This window comes from Pangasianodon hypophthalmus, chromosome 15, assembly GCF_027358585.1.
Source record: "Pangasianodon hypophthalmus isolate fPanHyp1 chromosome 15, fPanHyp1.pri, whole genome shotgun sequence".
Classification (NCBI taxonomy): domain Eukaryota; kingdom Metazoa; phylum Chordata; class Actinopteri; order Siluriformes; family Pangasiidae; genus Pangasianodon; species Pangasianodon hypophthalmus.
In genome coordinates this window covers 19,042,602-19,065,520 of record NC_069724.1, presented here as the reverse complement: position 1 = coordinate 19,065,520, position 22,919 = coordinate 19,042,602, and the positions used below count along the sequence as shown (strand labels likewise).

Here is a 22,919-nt window from a genome sequence, read left to right as displayed (position 1 = left end):
ATCCATACATGATTCCCAGTCTCTGGTTCCTAAGACAACGCTGACGGTGACAGCTGGTGTTGCGGCGGCCATTTTCTTTTCCCCCCTCAAGTTTTGGGCCTTGGCCAACACCTCACTGCCACCCGCTCAAGAGCCTGTCAATCAGTCCCATCACCATGGAGACACATCTCTTTCTCTCTCACCTCTCACTCTTTCTTTTCCTCCCTAATCTTTATAAGAACACACTGAAAATGGCGGGTCTCAGATTCACACCAGTGTTTGGGGGTCTGATGTTTATTCACTGTCTTTTTTTTTTTTTTTTTTTTTGCATTACTTATGTTGCTCATGTTTCCCAGCATGCTGTACCTTTCTTGCCAGCCTGAGAGCGGTCTAGGAGGCCAGCTGGAGCAACCAGCAATTACGTTTACAACGTAGATGAGAAACAGACAGACAGTGAGAGAGGACTAGCAGTAGCTCTACTGTCTGGAAATGTCATTGAGGCGCATGAGCTCAGCGACACGGCAGTAAAGTGGCATTAGCTCTTATAAACCTCTACTAGCCTTTATTACCACACTTTATTGAATTAAATACCATTTGTTCCCTTCAAGACAAAAGAGTTTTTGTGTTTTATGGACCAAGACGATGAAGGGGACAGCAGAAAAAGACAAAAGAAAAACTGTATAAGCCTCTAAAGAAAGTGTGTTATGTGGATAAATGACTCTAACTTCCTGACCTAATGCTATATATTTACTTTTTCCATTGAGCTGACACATTCAAATAATGCAGAACACAGCCAAAGCACACAGCAGAAGAATTGAGGGTTTACGGTTTTACTCAAGGGTCCAAACAAATTTCCGCTCACTAGCACAAGAATCTTTAGTGCTGGGCTCTGGTGCTACCAGATAAAGTAAAAATACCAAAAACAAGAAAACCACCTGCAATGTCTTAGACATCCTGAAGGGGGCACACCAGCTCAGGCAACAGAGATTAAAGCACACACAAGAGAATAAGTCCCGACTGTGCCTTCTGCTAGACCTAACTTAATTTAATTAACGCTGTCGACTTTAAACAAACTCTGATATGCACTCAGAGGAGAAAGAATGAGGAGAGTCTGGTGAAAATAAAGCTCCTCAAGGACAAACTCGAGATGCTTTCACATTTCATAAAAGAGTGAGATATTAAAAAAACTATTCTGAATTTGTAAAACTATTAGTGTACAGGGTAATTTCGATACAGAAAATAATTAATGAGGATTGACAGTCATGATTTTCATACAAATCACATTCTTGCCACTTTTTTTCTTGCTATTCTTATTCAAAATAAAAATACACAGCCATGAAATTTATAGGGAAAAAAAATATACATATATGTATAGTGAGAGAGAAAAGAGAGAGAGAGAGAGAGAGAGAGAGACAGAGACAGAGAGACAGAGAAAGGGAGGGAGGGAGTACGGCAAAAGATGAAGGCAATATCACTTTCTTTATCGTTTCCATCAAACATAGCACAGAATGTTAACTCTTTCATGGGCTTTTGCTGCCATAAACTTGATAAACAAAACAAAAAGAGGGAAAGAAATATTATAAGCGAGGACACGCTAATGTGGACTAATATTCTTTTGATTGCTGCATTATTCTGGCAACTGCATAACTGTCAAGTAGGTAAATTAACTTCATAAATGGTTTGCCATACTGTAGTGCAGTTTTCTTTAGAGGTCATGGCTCAATAAATGGTAGTGTGTGTGAAATTTGTTAAACTACTTTTAAACTACTTTTAACTAAACTTTATAAAAAAGAAGAAGAAAAAAGAAAAACCTCTATGCCATCAGTGAATTATATCTTAATAAAAATGTCATGTCATTTTAAAATTTATTTGATCTCAGAAAAAAGTAATATATTCTCTACTTTGTTTAATATGAATTCTATCATACAATATTATATTAAAATGTCTAGTGAAGAAAAAATTGTCAATACATATTCAAATGCGAAATACAAATTACAGAGAAAAACCCAGCAATGACCATCTGCTCGACAAACAAACAAAAATTCAAACCAAAATGCTTGCATACCCCCAAAAAAAAAAAAAAAAAAAAAAAAACCAGAACAGAAAACCATTAAACAAGCACACACACAAACACGCACTGCAACAGCAGCATTGCCAAGCATACGAAAAGCACGCATAAGTACGCAGCATAGGCAGTGTGCTGTGTTCACACAAACAAAAGAAACACACCGCTGCTTACGAAAATCATTCAAGAGCAACACACAGAGGAACATCAGAGATTCGACCAGAATGTCAAAAAGCTCAAACACTTTTGAAACAACTCTGACTTATTCTGTACAACCACCTTCATCTTAACATTCATCATGACTTAGAGGAAATATCAATGCAAAGAGCTGTTGCACACATAACAGTCATACATTCATGTCACCAATATACTGGCTGATGTGTTATGGCACATACAGACTTGTATGTGTGAGAAACTGTGTGGATGGTAAAAATATTATTTTGCTGAAGTCAGACTTCCAAAGAGGAGTAGGAATAAAAGGCATGACTTACCGAGGAGGGCAGGCCTGGAGGAACTTTGCGTACTTTCTTTGTCTGGACCTCTGAAAAATTAGAAGATTTCTTTTTTCACGTGATGATGTCAGTAACACATTTCAGATGAGAGCACTCCATTTTAACCATGAGACAGGTGATATGACATGCCAGCTGCCGTCTTATATATAAGACATAAAATATAAGACATTAAAAATAAACAGCATCCAAAACCTAGCTAAACAACCCGAAATAAAGGTAACTAGGGTTTTTTTTTTTTTTTGAAGGAGGAGGAGGAGGGGATGTGTGTGCATGTGTGCATGAAAAGGTGAGACTTTCATGAGATATGAAAAGAAGTGCAAATTGCCTGGAGGGCATCAAGGCTCGAACCTGGAAGCCTGATTTCTGAAGCACTACCATATTTAGATACTTTAAAAAATCTAATTACGCTATGTAGAAAGTTTGATGGCAAACACTGGGACACTGAACACAGCACAACTGGTTTAATCAGTTAAATCTATGATGCATTCATTTTGTTACTGGAATAGATAAGTTCAAATACTGATAACATTTTGCACAAAAAAATACACATTACAATACAAATACAGACAGTGCTACCAGATAAAGTAAAAATTAAAGGAAAAGGCACTGGCTGTGCTGTGCTGTCTGGGACATTTTGCTTGTTGTCTTCTCCACTTGTCGCTGCAAATCAATACAGAGCTTCTCGGACTGATCACCTTTATTCTAAGATGAAATACTGCTATAATGATTGGTGTAGTCTCTTTCAGGATGACTCCGCCCCTATCCACAGGGCACGAGGGCTCACTGAAAGGTTTGGTGAGGATGAAAATTATGTAAATTTCATGCTATGGCTTTCACAGTTGCCGGCTCACCACTCAACTGAACATGTATAAGAGATTTTGGAGCGATGTGATACACAGCGCTCTCCACTACCATCATCATCAAAACGTCAACTGAGGGAACATCTGGAAGAACAGTGTTCATTGCTCCAGTACAGTTCCAGACATGTGTAGAAACTGTGCCATTGAAGCTGTTCCGAAGGCTCATCATGGACCAACACTTTACTAAAACATTTTATGTTGTGTTTTACTTTGTCACTTGTCTGTATGTAATGGATCTCTCTAACGTCTGTAATATGATTCCAAAAAATTAACTCATTATGAACAACTTTGTATTGTGCAATTAATATATTAGGTAGAAAGATGTGAGGTGAGGATGACAATAATAATAATAATAATAATAGTAATAATAATAATAATGGTGATAGTAATGGTGATGATGATGATGGTAGTGACAGTGGTAATGATGATGGCAGTGATCATAATGATCATTAAGTATCATGAGGTAGTGATATTAATGCTAATAATTGTGGTGATAATGAGGACAGTGACACAAATGATGACGCGATAAAGATGATAGAATAGTGGCATTGGTGATGATGATGATGTTACCCATAGAGTCGCTGTGTAGTGGTCTTCGCCGCTGGTTGCTGCTATAGTGCTGATAATACTGAGAGCCTGGTTTCGTGGGGGAAACCGTCCCGGGACTCACCATACCCATCTCGCCTCCCATGATGCCCTGCTGCACCACAGGCACACACAGATACATACACCCACAGACAAACAGACACACAGACACACACACAGGTAGCACTTTATTAATACCAAGATTTTAAAACAACACTTAAAATGATTTACTTTTGTCTTACATCAACACACATAAAATAGAAGACAAACATTTAATGGCTGGATATAAATATATTTAAAAATTTCAATATACAACTACTATTTGGATCATTAATCATTTTAACATATTTGACAATTATACCTGACAGATTGTGTCTTTGTATATTAAATATATAAAAATCCAACAAAATAATACAAATACTCGAACTATAATTGTACAAGAATAAAGCTTAAACTCATTCAAAGTACGAAACTTTAGAACACAAATCCTTCTGTTACAACTATAGAGATCTTGACAAATCATACACTATGAGGGACACAGTGTTCACAGTGTCTCCGGGATAAACAAAAATAATCAAAGTGAAAACCTGCATGAGAAGTACACACATGCTGAATGAAAAATGGTTATCGATTAAAAATTATGGTTAAGACACACGCACATACACTTTAAAACTAGGGGCAATCTGAAGACCATCTACCAGCAGATTTTTTGGGAGGTGGGAGAAAACCAGAAAACCTGGAAGAAACTGACGCAGACATGAGGAGAATGTACAAAACTTCACACAGATAGTAGCCCACGGATCCTGGAGCTGTGACACGGCACTGCTACCCCCTGTACCACCGTGCCACCCAACTCCAAATTATAACACAATCATAATGAGATAATTCTGTGTAATTTTCAGTTACATGTTCCTCCACATGTTCAGTTACATGTTCCTCCACATGGTTTACAATAATCGAAATAAACAATAAATTACTCCACTGAACTCAACAAAATACAAACCAAATCTTAATAAAGAGGAAATATTCCTGCAGTACATGTGCCTACCTACAAAATAAAATAACAAAGCATGTCTAGAACATGTTTATTTTTACATTTACGGTAGAGTTGTGTATGTTGTGTGTCAGATGCTAAAAAAGCACACACTTACCCTGAGCAAGCACATCCTCTCATTAATCTCCCTGTTAGGGTAATTCTGTGGTGTTAACTCCTTCTCTACCCACTACCTAATCATTTTTCAACTCAGAAAAAAAAAGACAGAAGTATATCTGTCCATGCTGAACGAAAGTTCGAAACAGAGAGAAAGAGGAGAAAGTGAGTGTGAGTGAGAGTGTGTGATGACTCCCCCTTACCAAAAAAAAAAAAAAAGTTTGTAGAGTTAACTCGCCTGTTACCGGCCGTTAATTAGTAGAGTTGATCGAGGAGAGATAAGTGTTTGGTCTAATCTAAATTCCAATCACTGACTTAGACACAACAGACTTTAGTGATGCTCCGCTAGGCCACCATTCACATGCAAAACACCATTAAATGGGCCAATTAAGGGCCACAGGAGCTCCCAACCCCGCCCCCCATCTTTCACATGTTAAAACAAAAGAGGCCTTGTCTTAAATAAAGTCACTGGCCCCCTTCCCTCCCTCCAGGGTACGTAGTTAAGGAGCTTTTTTTAGTCGGGGTGAAGGGGGCTTTGGCTAAAACAAAAGAGTCTCGTCTCGTCTCAGAGACACTTTTCTCAAGCCCAGCGACGTCGTCGTGGCAACTAGACAGGAAAATAAATAAATAATTGAAGGACGTGCAGAGCGCTCCCATGGTCAAAGTTGGGCATCTAGGGCATCAATTTCAACAATTCTGTGCCTGCTGATTTCAGACCTGGCACCGTAGTACCCAGCTGGCATCCAGGAGAAAATATTAACAAAGATAAATGAGCAACACCTGAAGCGGCATGAAGGATTAACACTCGGCGTTAATAACAGGGGAGCACAATGCCTACTTGGCCACCAAATGATGATTACAAAAAATGGAAAAGACATTAGCATAATTACAGAAGTGCAACAAACAAAAATGTAAACAGTGTGTTGGGATAAGGGGGAGAAATATAGACAGACACAGCAAAAACCACAAAAATGGAGCAAGTCAGGCAATGAAGTGGAAGAAAGAAGAGAATGTGTATGAATGAGTGAGTGGGTAAATGAGCAGGTGAACACGTGAGTGGGTGAGTTTGTGTGAATGGTGAATTAATAGGCATGTTTCTACTTTAGAAACGTACTTTTTTTCAGAAAACTACAGCACCAAAAACATTGCTCCAGGTTCTTTTCAGCTGATCAGCAGATCAAGCATCATAGCCCCACTCACAGCAAAAGCACAAACAGATTCAAAGTGTTAAACTGTGAGCGGTGAGTTTCAGAAACTAACACCTTCAGTCTAAACCTCCTTCATGTTCTCTGCATTTTTGTACTATTATACTCAAAACCTCTTTACTTCTGGAACCTTGATGGCAACATGACTTATGAATGAGTGTTGTCCAAGTAAATTCCTGTGTGTGCCACAGCAAAGTCTCCCACTGCAGTCTGTCAGCTCCCTCTGTAGGGAATTGAGTCCCAAAGGAAGGGACTCGGGAGCACCCGAACCGACACAGCACACGCAAGCAGAAACACTCACACACTTGCCTTTAAACAGCCGCTAAGCCACTTCAATATGAGAGCAGTGTGCCACACTGCAGTTCACTCCCCGTCCAACACACAGTGATCAAACTGCTGCTTAATGACCACAGACGGCTCTCCCCCCACCCCAACACACACACACACACACACACTCAGATACAGAGCATCTGAACAGAACTTCATTTTTCTGATTTGCTACACATTCGCATATGAAAATGAGTTGAGATGCAGTAGATGAAAAAGAAACCCAAATTAAATCTTTTTAAAAGTATGTTACATAAAAAGCTAATGTTGTCCTTGGGGGAAAACATCAGCCAGAAAGCTTTCCATATAATGCGCACGCACACACACACACACACACACACACACAGTGATGAGTAATGAGGAAACAAGTCCTGGCGCTCAAGCAGTAACAGCCACTTCCTGAAGTGCGGAGGTCAGAGCACTGTTAAGGAGCACTTTAATAATGTAGCAGTATGTACGTATGTATATACACACACACACACACACACATACATATATGTGTGTGTTTGTGTCTGTCTCTTTTTGGCATGAGAGACAGAGTTGCATACATATTTAGCCCTTTGTGAGGCTCAGAAAAGCCCACAAGTCCTCACAATGATAGCACAGTGTCAAGTCCTCACAAAAATAGTGTTTTTCAGATTTTTCTTGAAAAAACTAAAAGTGCCAAAATATTTCTTTATGGTTACTAAGACCATAATTTTTAGGGGCATTGCATTAATTAGTTATAGTGATCATTATGTCAATGCAAGCTTCTCACAAGGATAGGGGCAAAACATGTTTGCATGTTTGGGGTTGGGGGCATCTTAGGGAGGTTAGGAAGTATTCCATATTAATTAGTTCATTGATTTAACTCTTGATTTACCAGACAAAATACAGGAAATACACACCTTACCATGTAATGATGGAAAAGGAAAAAGGAGAGAAAAGGGAGAATGAAAGAGAATGAAGGTTGGAAAGAGAATAGACAATAAAATGAGGGAAATAAAATTAAACAATAAAGAAAACAAGCACAGATAATAACAAACTTAATTTTAAAGAAGCTAGAAAAAAAACAGGCCAATCTGTGTGTCTATAAACAATAAGTACTTATTAGAAAAAAAAAAAATAAGAAAAAATAAATAAATAAAATAATTCACTTGGGGTTGATGTTCTTTGTACTAAAATTCTCAGCAGCTCTTCACCCATATTATCTCGGAAATGTCACATATTTTTTCTAGCACATTTAAACACGTGTTATTCATGTTAGCTACCTCTAACAGCTAGCTAACAGCCATCATAACATTCATTATTTGTTAAAGTAACTAAATGTAAATAAAGTAGGCAGGGTTTCCTTTTTCGAGTGAGTTGTTCTCACTTGATTGTGATGTACTGTACTGCAGTTACATTACAGAATTCCAAACAGAACAGTGGTCTACTGCGTATGCCGATCAAAACTGTTTTGCAAGCACCAAGAGGTGTCACACAAAGAAAGGCAGCAGCCTTTAAAGATGCAATAGCTGATTTTTTTATTTCTTACTTTTACAAATAACCTGAAATATACATCAGCCACAACCACTGACAGTGAAGTGAATAACATTGATTATCTCATTACAATGGCACCTGGCAAACGGTGGGATATATTAGGCAGCAAGTGAACAGTTAGTTCTCAAAAGTGATGTGTTGAAGCAGAAAAAATGGGCAAGAGTAAGGATCTGAGCGACTTTGACAAGGGCTAAAATGTGACGGCCAAATGACTGGGTCAGTGCATCTCCAAAACGGCAGGTCTTGTGGGGGTGTTCCCAATATGCAGTGGTTAGTACCTACCAACAGTGGTTCAAGGAAAGACAACTGGTGAACTGGCGACAGGGTCATGGGCATCCAAGGCTCACTGATGCACATGGAGTGAAGGCAAGCCTGTCTAGTCTGATCCTACTGTAGCACAAATTGCTGAATCAGTTAATGCTGGCTATGATAGAAAAGAGTCAGAATACACAGTGCATCACTGCTTGCTGCGTATGGGGCTGCGTAGCCGCAGACCAGTCAGAGCGCCCATGCTGACCCCTGTCCACTGCCGAAAGCACCTACAATGAACATGTGAGCAGCAGATCTGGACAATGGAGCAATGTAAGAAGGTTGCCTGGTCTGATGAATCATGTTTTCTTTTACATTGTGTGGACAACCGGGTGCGTGCGAGTTGCTTACCTGGGGAAGAGATGGCACCAGGATGCACTATGGGAAGAAGGCAAGCTGGCAGAGGCAGTGTGATGCTCTGAGCAATGTTCTGCTGGGAAACCTTGAGTCCTGGCATTCATGTGGATGTTACTTGGATACGTACCGCAACCTAAACATTGTTGCAGACCAAGTGCACCCCTTCACGGCAACAGTATTCCCTAATGGCAGTGGTCTCTTTCAGAAGGTTAATGCTCCCTGTCACACTGTAAAAATTGTTCAGGAATGGTTTGAGGAACATGACAGAGGTTCAAGGTGTTGACTTGGCCTCCAAATTCCCCAGATCTCTGATCCTACAGAAGAGCTACTGTAGCACAAATTGCTGAAACAGTTAATGCTGGCTATGATATGCCTCCAAATTCCCCAGATCTCAATCTGATCGAACATCTGTGGGACGTGCTGGACAAACAAGTCTGATTCACGGAGGTCCCACCTTGCAACTTACAGGACTTAAAGGAGCTGCTGCTAACGTCTTGGTGCCAGATACCACAGCACACCTTCAGAGGTCTTGTTGAGTCCAGGCATCAATGGGTCAGAGCTGTTTTGTGGCACAGTGGGGATCTACACAATATTAGGCAGGTGGTTTTAATGTTATGGCTGATTGGTGTATATATAAGACACAATAAAAATTCTTGTTTTAAGTCATGACCTCAGCACACGTGTACTAAGTGGCAGAGAAAACCTGTTTGGAAAACTGATTTCCCGTCCAGATTGTTTGTTTGTGTGTGTGTGTGTGCGCGCACACGTGTGTGTGTGCACTCTGTTGTATGCTTGCTCAAACATTAAATTGTATGATGCAGCTGTTGTGTGTTACTTATATGTGTGTGTGATATGTAAACTTTTCTAAATTGCCAGTGGTGTTGATTTAAAGAAACCAGCTTTACCCTGCCCCCAAACTCTCTCTTATCACAAACACACACACACACACACACACAGGAACTACATCTTGATGACAAATAAAAGACAGCAAGCTTTGATGCTGATTCTTCCACTAGAAGAAAGGAGAAAAAAGAAAGACAGAAATACAAACACTGCATTCATGTGTGTGTGAACAAGGTGAAATGTGTGTGTGCGTGTGAGTGAAGGTGTCAGGCTCACTAAAGCAGATTCTTGACAGATCGGACCTGCTCTTTATCCACTAGCAGCTGCTGTGGCACGCTAACTGCTAATGTGCCGTTTGATCTGAACACATCTGAACGGGAAAAACCCGGCCTCTTTTTATCCTGTCTTTCCCTAGCGCCCTCTCTACAGCATGGTTTTAATGAACTCTCCACTCCAGATCCTGACCAGCCTGCACTCACACTCCTATTTTATGTTCTTTTTTTTTACCCAGCAGAAAAGCAGCTCAACATCACAAGACAATCACACTCAAACATTGTATAGAATTGTCTCAAACACCACACTATTGCATTAAATAGTTTTATAGATTCTATTTTATAGATCTTTTATAGATTGGTATTTAGCTACACTTTTTCATAAAATGACTTCAGGACTGCAATCAAAACATGGACAAAGGCTGATAAGACTAGAGAATGAGAAGTGAAAAGCGGTTCTAGCGGCACGCCTAAGAGAAACAATGAATATAAATATAACACACATGCACCAAGAAAATGACATGAGACGCTTAATAATAAAATAAAATAACCTGTCTATTTGCAATGGCAGATGTGTCTAAATTATTACAGGCAGTCTCTGGGGAAGCCATACTGTAGATCTAAAAAAGGAGAAAAAAACAGCTGTTGCACATGCACACTACCATCATATTACACACATGTTCCGACGAAAAAGAGAGAGAGAGACTGAGAGAGAGAGAGAGAGAGAGAGAGAGAGAGAGCAGCTGCTACCCAGTGTCTATGTTGGAAGTAAATGACTGGAAGTTTCACATTACTAGGCACTCAGATCCTTTACAGCTTCAGGCTGAAGATGCTGAAAAGGTCGTGTAAGTCAAATTACATAATCACTTGAAAGACATTAAATAAACGAAACACATATTTTCAACTAATCTGTCTCAAAGCCCTGGCTGATCGGGTTGACTCAGGGTCATGGCCAACGCTTAGGTGTACCAGTCTGATGCTCCTCTTAGGAATGTGGGGACACACCACACAGCCCTTTACTAACTAACACAGACAAGCCTATTCACCAACAGCTATATCCTGTTTTACCGCAGCAGCTCTGTCAGTAGTGCAAATCACAGGTTTATATTAATATGCTGGTTGTAATGTGGCATCGTTTCTATAGCAACGGCTCATTCACATGGACTTGTACAGCAAACGCATCATATAATCTAAACCTAATGATTTACTGATTTAAAAAATTGGATAATGTGAGGCTTTCTGCACAGAGACTTTTTGGAAGGAGTCTCCAGTGTAAGAAATTTGTAACAGAGGTAAAGCTTTAACTCTAAATTCTTTTTTATTTCTTATTAACAAAAGGAAAAAGAGGCATCTGAGTGGCACAACAGAAAAGCCTTCACTGTATCATCAGGAGTTTGTGAGATCCCAGTGATGCCACAGCCATCCGTGGCCAGGAAGCCGTGCTCTCTGGGTGGGAGAGATGACATACTCTCTCCCCTAGTGATCACAGTGACCGGATGTGGTTGGCTGGGTTCACCTGTCTGAAGGGAAGCACGTGTTAGCCCTCACCCTACTTGGTTAGTAGTTGTCGTATGACAGGGGAGATGTGGATGTGAATTAACCAAATTTGGGAGAAAATGGGGATGTTCAACAAGCACATATGGGTGTGATGGTCAGATGTCCAACTTTCGGCCATACAGTGTATTTCGTGTATTTTTTCATGTAGACTCTTAACCCACAGCACTGTCATCCTTAGTATTTATTCTCAGTGTAGTATTCTCTACCCCCAGCTTAAAAGTAAAATAAATAACTTCACTCCATTTTGGTCTCAAAATTCTTTGGGGAGTGTAATAATCCTAATGATACATATGTATGTGTGCATCAACCATCTATATATACATATAGGTATACACACACACACCATTAGTATCCAAACATATCACAACACCCTAACGTGCTAATTATCATATGCACATAGCATTAGCCTGAAAGACCTGAACACACTGAATGTTGATGCATCACACACCTACCCACACGCTCCAACGACAACGATCAAACACCTTCTAGTATAAAACAGACAGAATCATTTGCACCGTTGTCGCAAATTTACCTCCTTTCACACTGCGCTCTTGTAGGATGCCAATGTATGTGCCACTTTTTCTAAAACTCATCAGAGGAAGTGTGTGTGTGTGTGTTTGTGTGTGTTTAGAATTATTATATCTACCCTTCAATTGAGTCTATGTTTCAGTTTTTTTTTTAAGAAAATAAGAACATTGATAAGTTGTACTACTGTGAATAGCCCAATTGCGATCACAACTGCAAATTAAAGAGAGTGTGAGAGGAGTGTGCATGTGTGTGTGTGTGTGTGTGTGTGTGTGTGTATGGGGGGAGAAAAGAGCATGTGAGAGACTGTCTGAGAGCCCTCACATTGATTTGTGGCTCTCATCACCTTGTGGAATGTTAGCAAAGGAAGAGGAGCTGGATGAGAAGAAGCGACAGGTGAAAAAAGAGAACGGTAGCTTTTAGGCACACACACTCACACACACTCACACACACACACACACGATGACATGGGCCTTTTTAAAATGGAGACCTTAACAAGGGGCAATTAACACGTTAACATGCAACAGGGAGACGAAAACTCTGAAAGACAAGCAGCCAAATGGAGGAGAGGAGTGATAAGCATCTCATAGCAAATCACCACCCGTGTAAGAAGGAAAAAAAAGAAAGAAAAGGAAGACAGGAAAGAGGGGGAAAAAAGTGTGAATTGCCTCTTTTTCACAGCCAAAAATAACCCGGTAAACATCTCAAGTGGAACTGCTGTAACACAAACACTAAATATGAAGTAAAGTCTCAAACACTGTCAAATCGCCTGTTTAACACAAGCGAGCGTTTTGGGAATGAAACCAAAGCAGACGATTTCGACGGCTTTATTCAGAACATTTCACATCGCTAAAGCAGCTAAATCAATGTGTATATATTCACACACCCAGAAACTGTCTCAATATAGCATAATGTATGAGGCGTACGTTGAGAAATGAAGCTGAATCTGCTTTTAATCTTAAATGCTGTTAACAGCTTGCTCATTACCCCATGACCTTGAAACCGAATGTAAAAAAATATGTTCAGATTTGTCATGCTGTGTGTGTGTGTGTGTGTGTGTGTGTGTGTGTGTGTGCGTGCGTGTGTGTGTGTGTACAGTTTAGCTCCTATACACACAAGAGGATGTTTTTCATTTTCATTTCCGACTGGCCTGAACAATCAATGAGCACACAAGTCCCCAAGGTGAGTAAACTAGGTGAAAGATCGTGAGTTTGAATCCTGACAATGAGAGTAAATTTCACCATGCTCTCTGTACGAGACGGATGGCATACTCTCCCTCCCCTGTCAATCAAAGTGACACAAACCAATCACAGGCATCTGTGAGCTCAGGTATGTGGAAGAGGGCAGAGAGCGCTTTCCTCCAAGTGTGTTTCGCTGCCCTGTGAGGCAGCATGAGAGGCAGTTTGGAAAACAAAACCACAGAGGTTGGCTTCGTGTGTCTCTGAGGAAGCACTTGTTTGCCCCACCCTCCCTGTTTGGTGGTTGGGGAGAGCTGTCTAGTGGGTGGGACCTGACAAGACCAAATTGGGGAGAAAATGAAAGAGGGGGCATTGCAAAAAAAAAAACAAATCTTGAATACAGTCAAAGTTGCCTAGTTTTTCTTATTATAAGATTGCATGCAACCAAATATAAGATTGTTAAACCTATTTCTAGACATTTGCCAGACGTGTCTTGTTCTATCGGCAGATAATTTTAGAATTTTAAGCATTTATTTCTAGACAGAAGGAAAATTAAGTAGGCTTTTAGAAAATTTAAAGCTTGAAATTAGTAAAACTGTCTAGAAATAGGTTTAACAATCTTATATTTGGTTTTCAGTATATAAAATAATACTAGATAATGTAATAAGAAATACTCAGTAATAGGAAATACTAGAAAAATTTGACTATATTGAAGATATTTTCACTTGCTAAGTTTTTTTTTTTGCAGTGGGGGAACTAAGTCAATGATACTCAATAGCAAATCCAACTAGAAAGCCTTCTAGAAATACTTCTAGGCTTTTTCTTCTTCTTCGAATCTAATCACTAAACTAATCTTACCAAAGTTCACATGACGAAATATCAAGAACATTAGCTATAAACTGAGGTCGATTTAAAGAGAAGCTAAACAGTGTTAATCTGAACATTCACCTAGCTGACAGCTATAAAGTTGACTTAAACTCTGAATTCAGTGCCTCATGAAAGGAGACCACATTGTCTGAGCTTCTTTCTGTGAAAAATAATTCACGGAAAACTGCTTCGAAATGCTGCTCAGTTTGTAAATTTTTGTGTATAGTACGAATTCAATTCTACTGAATAGGGTTAATCTGGGAAGATACACCCACTAAGCGGGTGACACCACTGACATGTCTGACAAGCCCAGTGCAGCCTCCAGATAGTTTATATCTATACACCTAAACCTAACTGTAATCTCAGTAACCAAAAGCAAAACAATTTGTATTATGAGAAATAGACACATTTTTCTCACAAAATCTTAAAATACTGACTTATTACTATCCTTATAGAATTGATGTCTTTGTAAGGTATTTCAAATTTCAATTGATTTGGGTCACTGAAGCTGCAGAATGACATGCATAACCCTTATACTACAGTTTTGGTAAGCAAAAATCCCCCTACCATCTCACAACCAATATTCACTGCTTACAATGATAGATTTTCAGATCACACACACACACACACACCAGTAATCACATCCTTATATACTCTAATCCTGTACAATCACCTTTTGAAACTTGATGTTGCATTTCAAGTCCTATTGGTCCTAAAATACTCAGTACAACCACTAACAAATGTATTTAATAAGGAATATTGGTTACAAATCAATAAATTGGTTATAAATCAATCTTTACTAAATGATATTCCTTATTATAAGTCCAACAGATGTGGCATAAATAATAGAGACAATACCCAATAGTTGATTGAGACATGCTATGCATTAAGACACAGCAATATAATCAGCATTATCCCATATAAACAGGGTCTTCAGCCAGACTTAAATTTAAATTCCAAAATGAATATCTCAAACTGCTAAAAATGGATTTGTCTTTGCTTTAAGAATGCATCTTTGAACAATACATTTAGTATTAGGACTGAATTCAGAGTTTGTGACTTAAGTTCAAACATTACAGCAATATTTACGCAGGAAATTTCCTCGTATTCAGAGACTTACGCAGCTGCTTACAAATCAGTTCTCTGGGTTCAAATCAACTCTGTGTAGCTCTTGCCTCTGAGATTGCCAGACTTTTCATGAGTATACTGTAGGTGTCTGAGAGGGGTTTTTCAATAGTGTCCAGACCACCTCCTTCAAATACAAGCACTTAATCTGAAACATGAAAACAAATCGGGGATAGAAAATGTAGATTTTTTTTTCTGTCGAATACAGTGTAACATAATTTAAAAAATGTAAAAATAAAAATTATTATTATTATTATACTTTTTTATATCAGTTAATTATGAACACAATTTCCTGTTGCCACTATGGAGATACTGAATCAAGGTAATGTATCAATGTATATGCAGGATGTAGGCTATTTTATAACACTTTTAATTTGCTATTTTGATTTGTCGAATAAATTAAATAATGTCAAAATTTTGTTTAATTTAATGTGCTCTCCTGTAAAGAAAACATACCCACAGTTTGAAGGATTTGCTACAATTACAGCTCACTTTAATTAAGTATTGCTCATAATTTCATCCATAAGAATTCAGTCCTCTACATAAGCAATGCCTTAGAATTAACTCTGCACTATGAGCATGTACCTCAACTCTGAATATGGCCCTTAGTGCATACTACATGATGAAAACTAATGGATTCTTGGTATTGTGTCCAGTCTAAACAATACAGGAATGTAGTAATATCAGCACTATCTTTCTACAACTTTCTACGATTTCTACAGCCACAGCTTTAAAAAAAAGGAAAGGGAACGTTATTACGCAGTTTGGACATTTGAGAGATTTGGCTATATCCCAAATCCCTGCAAAAGGCCAAATCTCGAGCTCTAGCAGGTGCATGTGGTACGCTTTCATTATTCACTTCAGTGCTGAAATAATGCATCTCCTGCTCAAAACTCTGCTGAACTGAACAACGTAAATCAAACATGGGTTATACTGAGCAATAAAAGATAACTTTTGTGACAGGAAATTATATTAATTTTGGCAAGAGGGAAAAATATGATTTCGGACAGTATTTTTTTTTAGTATGAGCATGGACTGAGACTTAAAATAAGCAATAAAGTACGGATAAGAAAGTTTTACAAAAGCTTTAAGGGGAGGATGTGCTCTCACTCTCTCTTTCTCTCTCTCTAAGCCTTATTCGCTTGCTCTTTCTGATGGCTCTGTCTTGTCAGCTGTCAAAAAAAAAAAAAAAAGATTGATTTCAAAGCCAGCTAATTTTTCATAAGTGACAAGACCCCAACTTTGTCCCCTTTTTCTAGACACCAATGACAGCAGTGTTTTCAGATTTTGGTGTCAGAGAAATGTGGAGTCACAGAGAGACTGGAATATTCACAACCTCGTCATAATAACCACTGATCACATGGTCTGTCTATCCATATAAGAATATTAGAAAGAAACATTATTTACAATAAATTAATGTTAATCATTCATTCATGCATTCATATCCAGTGACTGCTTTAAGAAAAACAGTGCGTAGATAAATTTCTCTATAAATACCTTATAATATTTAGCAACTACCAATACGAACACTGACGTCATTACAGTTATCTCCAATGCTTTTTGATTATATGAAGCGACTGGAAAATGAATAAGCAGAGAGACGGACACCTTACTGATCCTGTAAGGAAGCAGGGAAACGCAGCACAGTGCAGGAACTCAGCACAGAAAAATAAAGAATAGAAGCAGAAAGTCAAGAGTATTTTTGGAGAATGAAAAGGGACTCGTACCTGATGGCACCCATGTAGGTTTGAGTCACGACTGTACGAATACGATGCTCTTTCTGTTTTACCTGTTTAGAGAGAGAGAGAGTCATTAGTCAGTGATTTAACACCTGCAGCTGGGAAACACAACATTTCACACGCGCACACACACGCGCGTGCACACATACACCAAGCTTTGTCAAAGTCCCTCAGTGGAGGCACCTAATTATATATGAACACATGCTGCATTCAAATTTACCATACTGCCCTTGGATTGCAGCCAGATACTCTGAGGTCAGGACCAAATGCAGCGCCGAATTTGTATCGAAAAAAGACGTCGCGTTGTCTTTAACCAATAAAGTACCCTTTGTGTAGATCTTATGGGTTATTGTCCACCGTCTCCACATCAAATGATACCATTTATTTCCTTATAATAATTAACTCATATTTTCTATTTAATAACATTATTATTATTATTATTATTATTATTATTATTATACATTTTCTACTTTTTTTCTTGACTCTCATTAGCAAGCAAAGTCCCTGTTTAATCTTCGCGGCCTCTCATTTGGAAGTAGGATGGAAGTTTGCTCCATTTTGGATCAGAAATATAAATACTCACACTTGCAGTCCAAACCTGCAGAATATATATTAAATTTAAAATATATTAAATAATAATCAAAACTAATAGATTATAAAATATTATAACAATAATAACAATTAATTGGCAATTAATATGATTTTGAATTAATTAATAATTACTATTATCAGTTATAGTAGCATCAGCTTGTTGTCTTTTTACTTCCAAATCAACGCACTCAGTAGTTATGTAAGGGAAAATAACCCTATATCATTATCTTCTCAACTGCAGAATAGCTTATTTAAAAAAAACACTTTTGTAATGATATAAATTTATTTTAGTATTTGCGTATTTGCTTGACGTACACTGCTAAAAAAAAAATGTGCCATCTCCCAATTTCTCTGAGTCACGCAGAATTTTCCCTATGAGGGCGTATTCAGTACACAAATGACAACCTCTTATTACATAAAAACCCACGAATTAGAGGTTTAGTCATAGGTAAAGCAGCATTTTTAGACAATTCAGATTATTCTCAGAGCTCACTCCTGAAGGCAGTGAATTGTTGGTGCCTCTTTTGCTATGCTGAAATAAAATATTCTATTAAAAAAATACAAAATAAAAGGCAGAAAAGCAAACAAAACCCCTGCACACCAGTTTTGGCATCCAGCTGCAGATGATCTCTGTCATTAGTATGTGTTATATTCAGCCGCAGATGTAATATGTTTTCCCTAAACTGCTGACATGGAGAAAACAAGTTGTGTTTCTGCTTGTTTCTATCCTCCATTTCATTGCCTTAATAAATCGTGTTGACAAAAATCGAGTTTATTTGATATTATATTGCTTTATCATATTTACCCAGGTGTGTACAGATTTTATATACAAAATACGATGCTCAAGTCACCAAATTTCAGGCGAAAATCAGCCTGAATGGTCTCTGAGATGTGTAATTATGGCTAGAGGGGATCCACGGTAGCGAGATGTTCTGCTGCTTTTGTGCCAAGCTGAGATCGAGGAGGCAGAATTAACACGGAAATGGCACCTTATCAGTCCCTCTGAAGGTGCCATTCATAATCGTCTTTCACACACTCCTCGACCAGCCAGAACTTACACAGTGCCAGACTACGGGTATAGTGTGTGTGGGGGGGGAGGGGACATATTTTAGAAATAATATCTTAAAGACAATGTTAAGAGTAGAGTCATTTCATGAACACACACACACGCACACACATCATTTCAATAAGGTTTGTCAGGGAAGACCATGAATCAAAAGATCTACAGAGAGATTCAACGAGAACTAAATTGCAAATTAATTAAAAGAGAAATTATTCCGATTTATTTATTCTCACGCTATGAAACCTGTGAGTGCCAACAACATGATATGAATAATGCTTTATTTTACTTGCAATTTTCTATATTTCTGATATTTTGCTCAAATATAAGGTGTTATCAATGCAATGTTTCTAAACTTAAAACAATTAAAATTATGAAAGTTACCTATATTTATTGTGTGAACGTTCAAAAAGGACAGCAAAATACAAGTTGTTTAAAAATCCCTGTTTCCTCATGAGGAATTTCTCTCCTTGTTTCTTTTTCTCTCTCTGTTAATGAAAAATATGGAACAACTCCAACATCCTCCCCTTTTAATCCTGCTTAATAATTAATGGCTCACTGACATGGCTCACTCCATGTTTGCTTTGGAAATTTGAAAATTCTAAATTAAAATTAACGCAATTTAAATTTTTTCCCTAAAAAAAAAAAAAAGTCGTAAGAAATTGACATCCTACTATCTGATGTATATCCTAGATACTGCATGCTATATCACATGTACCAGACTAGTAATAAATTAGAAATTAAATAATGTTGGACATTTTCTTTTTATTTAATGATACTTAGGACAAAATCAGTCCAATATTTTTCTTAATATGAGCACAAACAACGAATTTACATTAACATTTGAAATGCCAAGGTACACCAATAATTTTGTTGTGTTAAAATGAGTTAATCCCATGCGCATCAGCTTTTTGCCAACTGGCAAGCCGATTCTTCAAACAGCCCTCGTATAGGAAGCATATTCATACTAATTACTAATTAAAACCAAATCAAAGAAGAAATGATTAATTAAATAAATTAATGAAAAAATGTCTAAGGCATCTGTAAAGTTTTTTGTTTGTTTTTTCCCCCCATAGCGAAACTTGTTGAAAAATAAATAAGCAAAGAGCACATGTGGGTGGATGGCTCAGACATCTTAAGTGGTGATTGATTAAAAAATAACAGCCGTGTCACATTCAGTATATCGAAAAGCCTTTACATCACAGGAAGTGACTTGAGGCAAACAGCATGGCGGATTTTGTTCTTTGTTCCGAGAGACAGACGGAGGAAAAAGAGATGCAGAAAGAGACACAGAGAGAGAAAGTGAGGTAAGGAAGGTGTGTTGAAAGTATTTCTATCTAGTCTAACAGATTTCTGATTTGTTCATTCACCTTTTTTCTGTTAAACAAAAATGAACTGGTGCCTTCTTCTGTCTCACAAGTGAAAAAAACAAGCTATCCCTAGTTTCATATAACACATAATAACATGTAAATAATAACATACAAATATAAATTCATATATGCACACACATATATGAAGCATCACTGTTTAAGGCCAGATTTCAGACAGTTGGCACTTCACTGACATAAAATGGTTTCCGTGAAGAGATTTGCAGAGGGAAAAGACAAGGTAGCATTTTTTTTCATTTCCCCCCACCCTTTATTTTCTTTGAATAAGACGAGCCAAAACGTGTTGGCAACTCCCGAAAGAGCAAGTGATGAAGTGAACTTGGCACGCTGGCACACTGAGAGAGTCCTGATTGGTCAGGGTCCGGGGGCTTCGGGTTGGGTGTTGGGCGTAATGTGGTGTTTTCTCATGCCAAGTTCAGAATTAAAGGCACTTTTAAAAATTCACGCATTCATTCATGCATTCATTCATTCATTTAGCAAGTTTGAATGAACGAACAAACAAGCCATCAAACAAACGAATGTTCATTCATTTATTTATTTACTTTTGAGGGGGTTTGGGGTTGTGCGGTTAAGACCCTGTTAGTCTGTTCCAGTTCTGATCAAGCTTTAAAGTGATTTCTCTTCATGAAGCAGTACTTACTGGGTCCTAAATGAGCTAACCCATGACAGACAGATAGGGTTTGTTAAAAAAAAAAAATATCTTCACTGTACAAACATCAAGCAATACACGAAACAAGATCAGTGAAGCAGTTCAGTAGGTGTGTGTATATGAATAAATCTGATGTCTGAAGACGCTAACATAAGTGTTGTAAAGAGTGTGTGTGTGTGTGTGTGTGTGTGTGCGCGCGCGTGTGTGTTTGGGTCGATAAACTAAACAGCACAGACATGAATCATTCTTAGTAATACAATGGTTTCCATGACATCAACGGGAATATTTCCAGAACTCAAGTTTAAAAGGAGGTGGGAGAAAAAAAAAAATATGTATATATATATATATATATATATATATGTACACACACACACACACATACATACACAGTTATATAATTGAGAAAGACATTCTCTTTTTCCTTCTTGTTTGCTGAGCAAGAAGAACTATCAAATAAATAATATGTGTCAAATGCCCCTTTACTGATTCTTCTCTAATTGGAAATGCTGCTCTGTACTTACCGTTATTATTTTTTATTTATTTATTTATTTATTTATTTTTTTCGGAGCAAAGCGATTGATAGGCAATAGCTGCTTGAGATGCAACAAATTAAAATTCAGCCGAGGACGTTTGAGAGCTGTGCACTTGTTAAGTTCTTTTGAATGCGCTTGATTACATTCTAGGCAGGCATCCTGATGCGAAACAGCTCCCCATTAAACCCTCCCTACACCCTCTACCCCGTTGCAAATCAATAAAAAAACAAACACACACACACACACACACACACACACACACACCAAGCCCTGACGTTCAACTTAGCCGCTAACCAGATGGAGGTACCTTCATTAAAAACACAGCACATATATGTCTTACGTATGCTCACATTAACACACACAGATATACAAAGGAAAAAGCACCTGAGTTTCTCTCTGGATGACACTCAGTGCTTGGATCGATTGTTTTATGTTTGTACATGGATTTATTTTTTGCTAATTTGACACGTTTGCTCAGATAAAAATTTAACTTCTGCTATACCGTTGAATTCTGATAGAGAAACGGAAACTGAAGAACCAACTCACGGCGCAATGTGTGTATTTGTGAGCGTGTTTGTTTGTGAGAAACCTCAGTCGCTGAAATGCAGCAGCCACTGCGGTGTTTTTTCTTGGCACGGTGACAGCATTGTTGGTGCCAAGCCCTATGGCGAGAAGTACTAAAAGACGCATAAGGATGGCATTAGAGCTCAAATCGTATCCTCTCATTCACTGTGTGCAGTTTGCCAGAGCACAATCCGAATTTTTTTTTTTTGGGGGGGTGGATTGGGGGTTGGTTTGCTCGTCTGCACCCTTTCTTCTCATCTACTGATCCTTTTGCGATGTCCACACCACGTATAATGGACTCCACCTGTGAATTTACACAAAAAATGTTGATTTCTTTGATTTCCTTTTGTTTTTGCATGCTTTCTTTGTTTTGTTTTTTTTTGGCAGTTTATCACGTAAACCAAAGACAAAGGACCGCTGTGCTTTTATTTCCGCATTCCCTTTTGTTGGATGGATTTAGAGCGTGATCTACAATACCTGACATGCACAAAGCATAGAAAAAGAGAACGAGGCTTTTCCGTGTGTGTTTTTTAGACAACTCTAAAACCTAAACAAATGAACAATGCTCTTCATTGTGCTTCAAACATAAAAAAAAACACAAAAAAATAGCCTGATAAAACAACAGCACTAACTACTTACACCACCAAAATCCCAACAAAGAAAAGAAAGCCGTATGAAATCGTAAATACTATTTAGTTTTGCAATGAACAAAAGAAGCATGTCATGCTAAACTCTCACTTGTATTGCTTGTGCTTTGGGATGACAAAGATCTTGGACTGTATTAGAGCAGATTAAAGAAAAAAAAACACTGGTGGGGAATTGTAATTCAGCACTTAAAAACAGCTAAGTGGATTCCTTAAAAACCTGGTTGTATCCTACATAACCTCAGCAAGGTCTTGGGAAAACAAGAACAAGAGCTTCTTTTGGCCTAGCGAGCTGTTCAACATGCTTAGACAAGCTTTAGCAGACGGTACGTAAGCTTTAGTCAAATACCATAATAGCAACAAGATGTACTTTAAAAAGCATATATAATAATAAGACTTATTTTAATAATAAATAGTTAAGACTTATAATAAATAAATAAACCTACATAAATACAATAACAGTAAGAGTTATAAAATCATGCTATAGCAGAATCATAACTATATGAGTTATTAA

General features: G+C 38.1%; 1 protein-coding gene across 13 annotated transcripts in view; it reads right to left on the bottom strand.

Annotated features, from left to right (window-relative positions):
• LOC113535549 (transcription factor 4) overlaps positions 1 to 22,919 on the bottom strand; it is a 158,050-nt gene that overhangs the window by 58,463 nt on the left and 76,668 nt on the right. For 8 of the 13 annotated variants that reach the window (XM_026928930.3, XM_026928932.3, XM_026928939.3 and 5 more), the window contains 3 exons: positions 16,965 to 17,026; positions 3,987 to 4,116; positions 2,536 to 2,585 (listed from right to left, as the gene is read on the bottom strand). In XM_026928930.3, the coding sequence (XP_026784731.1) occupies positions 2,536 to 2,585; positions 3,987 to 4,116; positions 16,965 to 17,026 (242 nt within the window). Of the gene's footprint in view, positions 1 to 2,535; positions 2,586 to 3,986; positions 4,117 to 5,152; positions 12,266 to 16,964; positions 17,027 to 22,919 lie in introns of those variants that run through there. The other 5 variants (XM_026928935.3, XM_026928931.3, XM_034311234.2 and 2 more) reach the window with 3 other exon arrangements.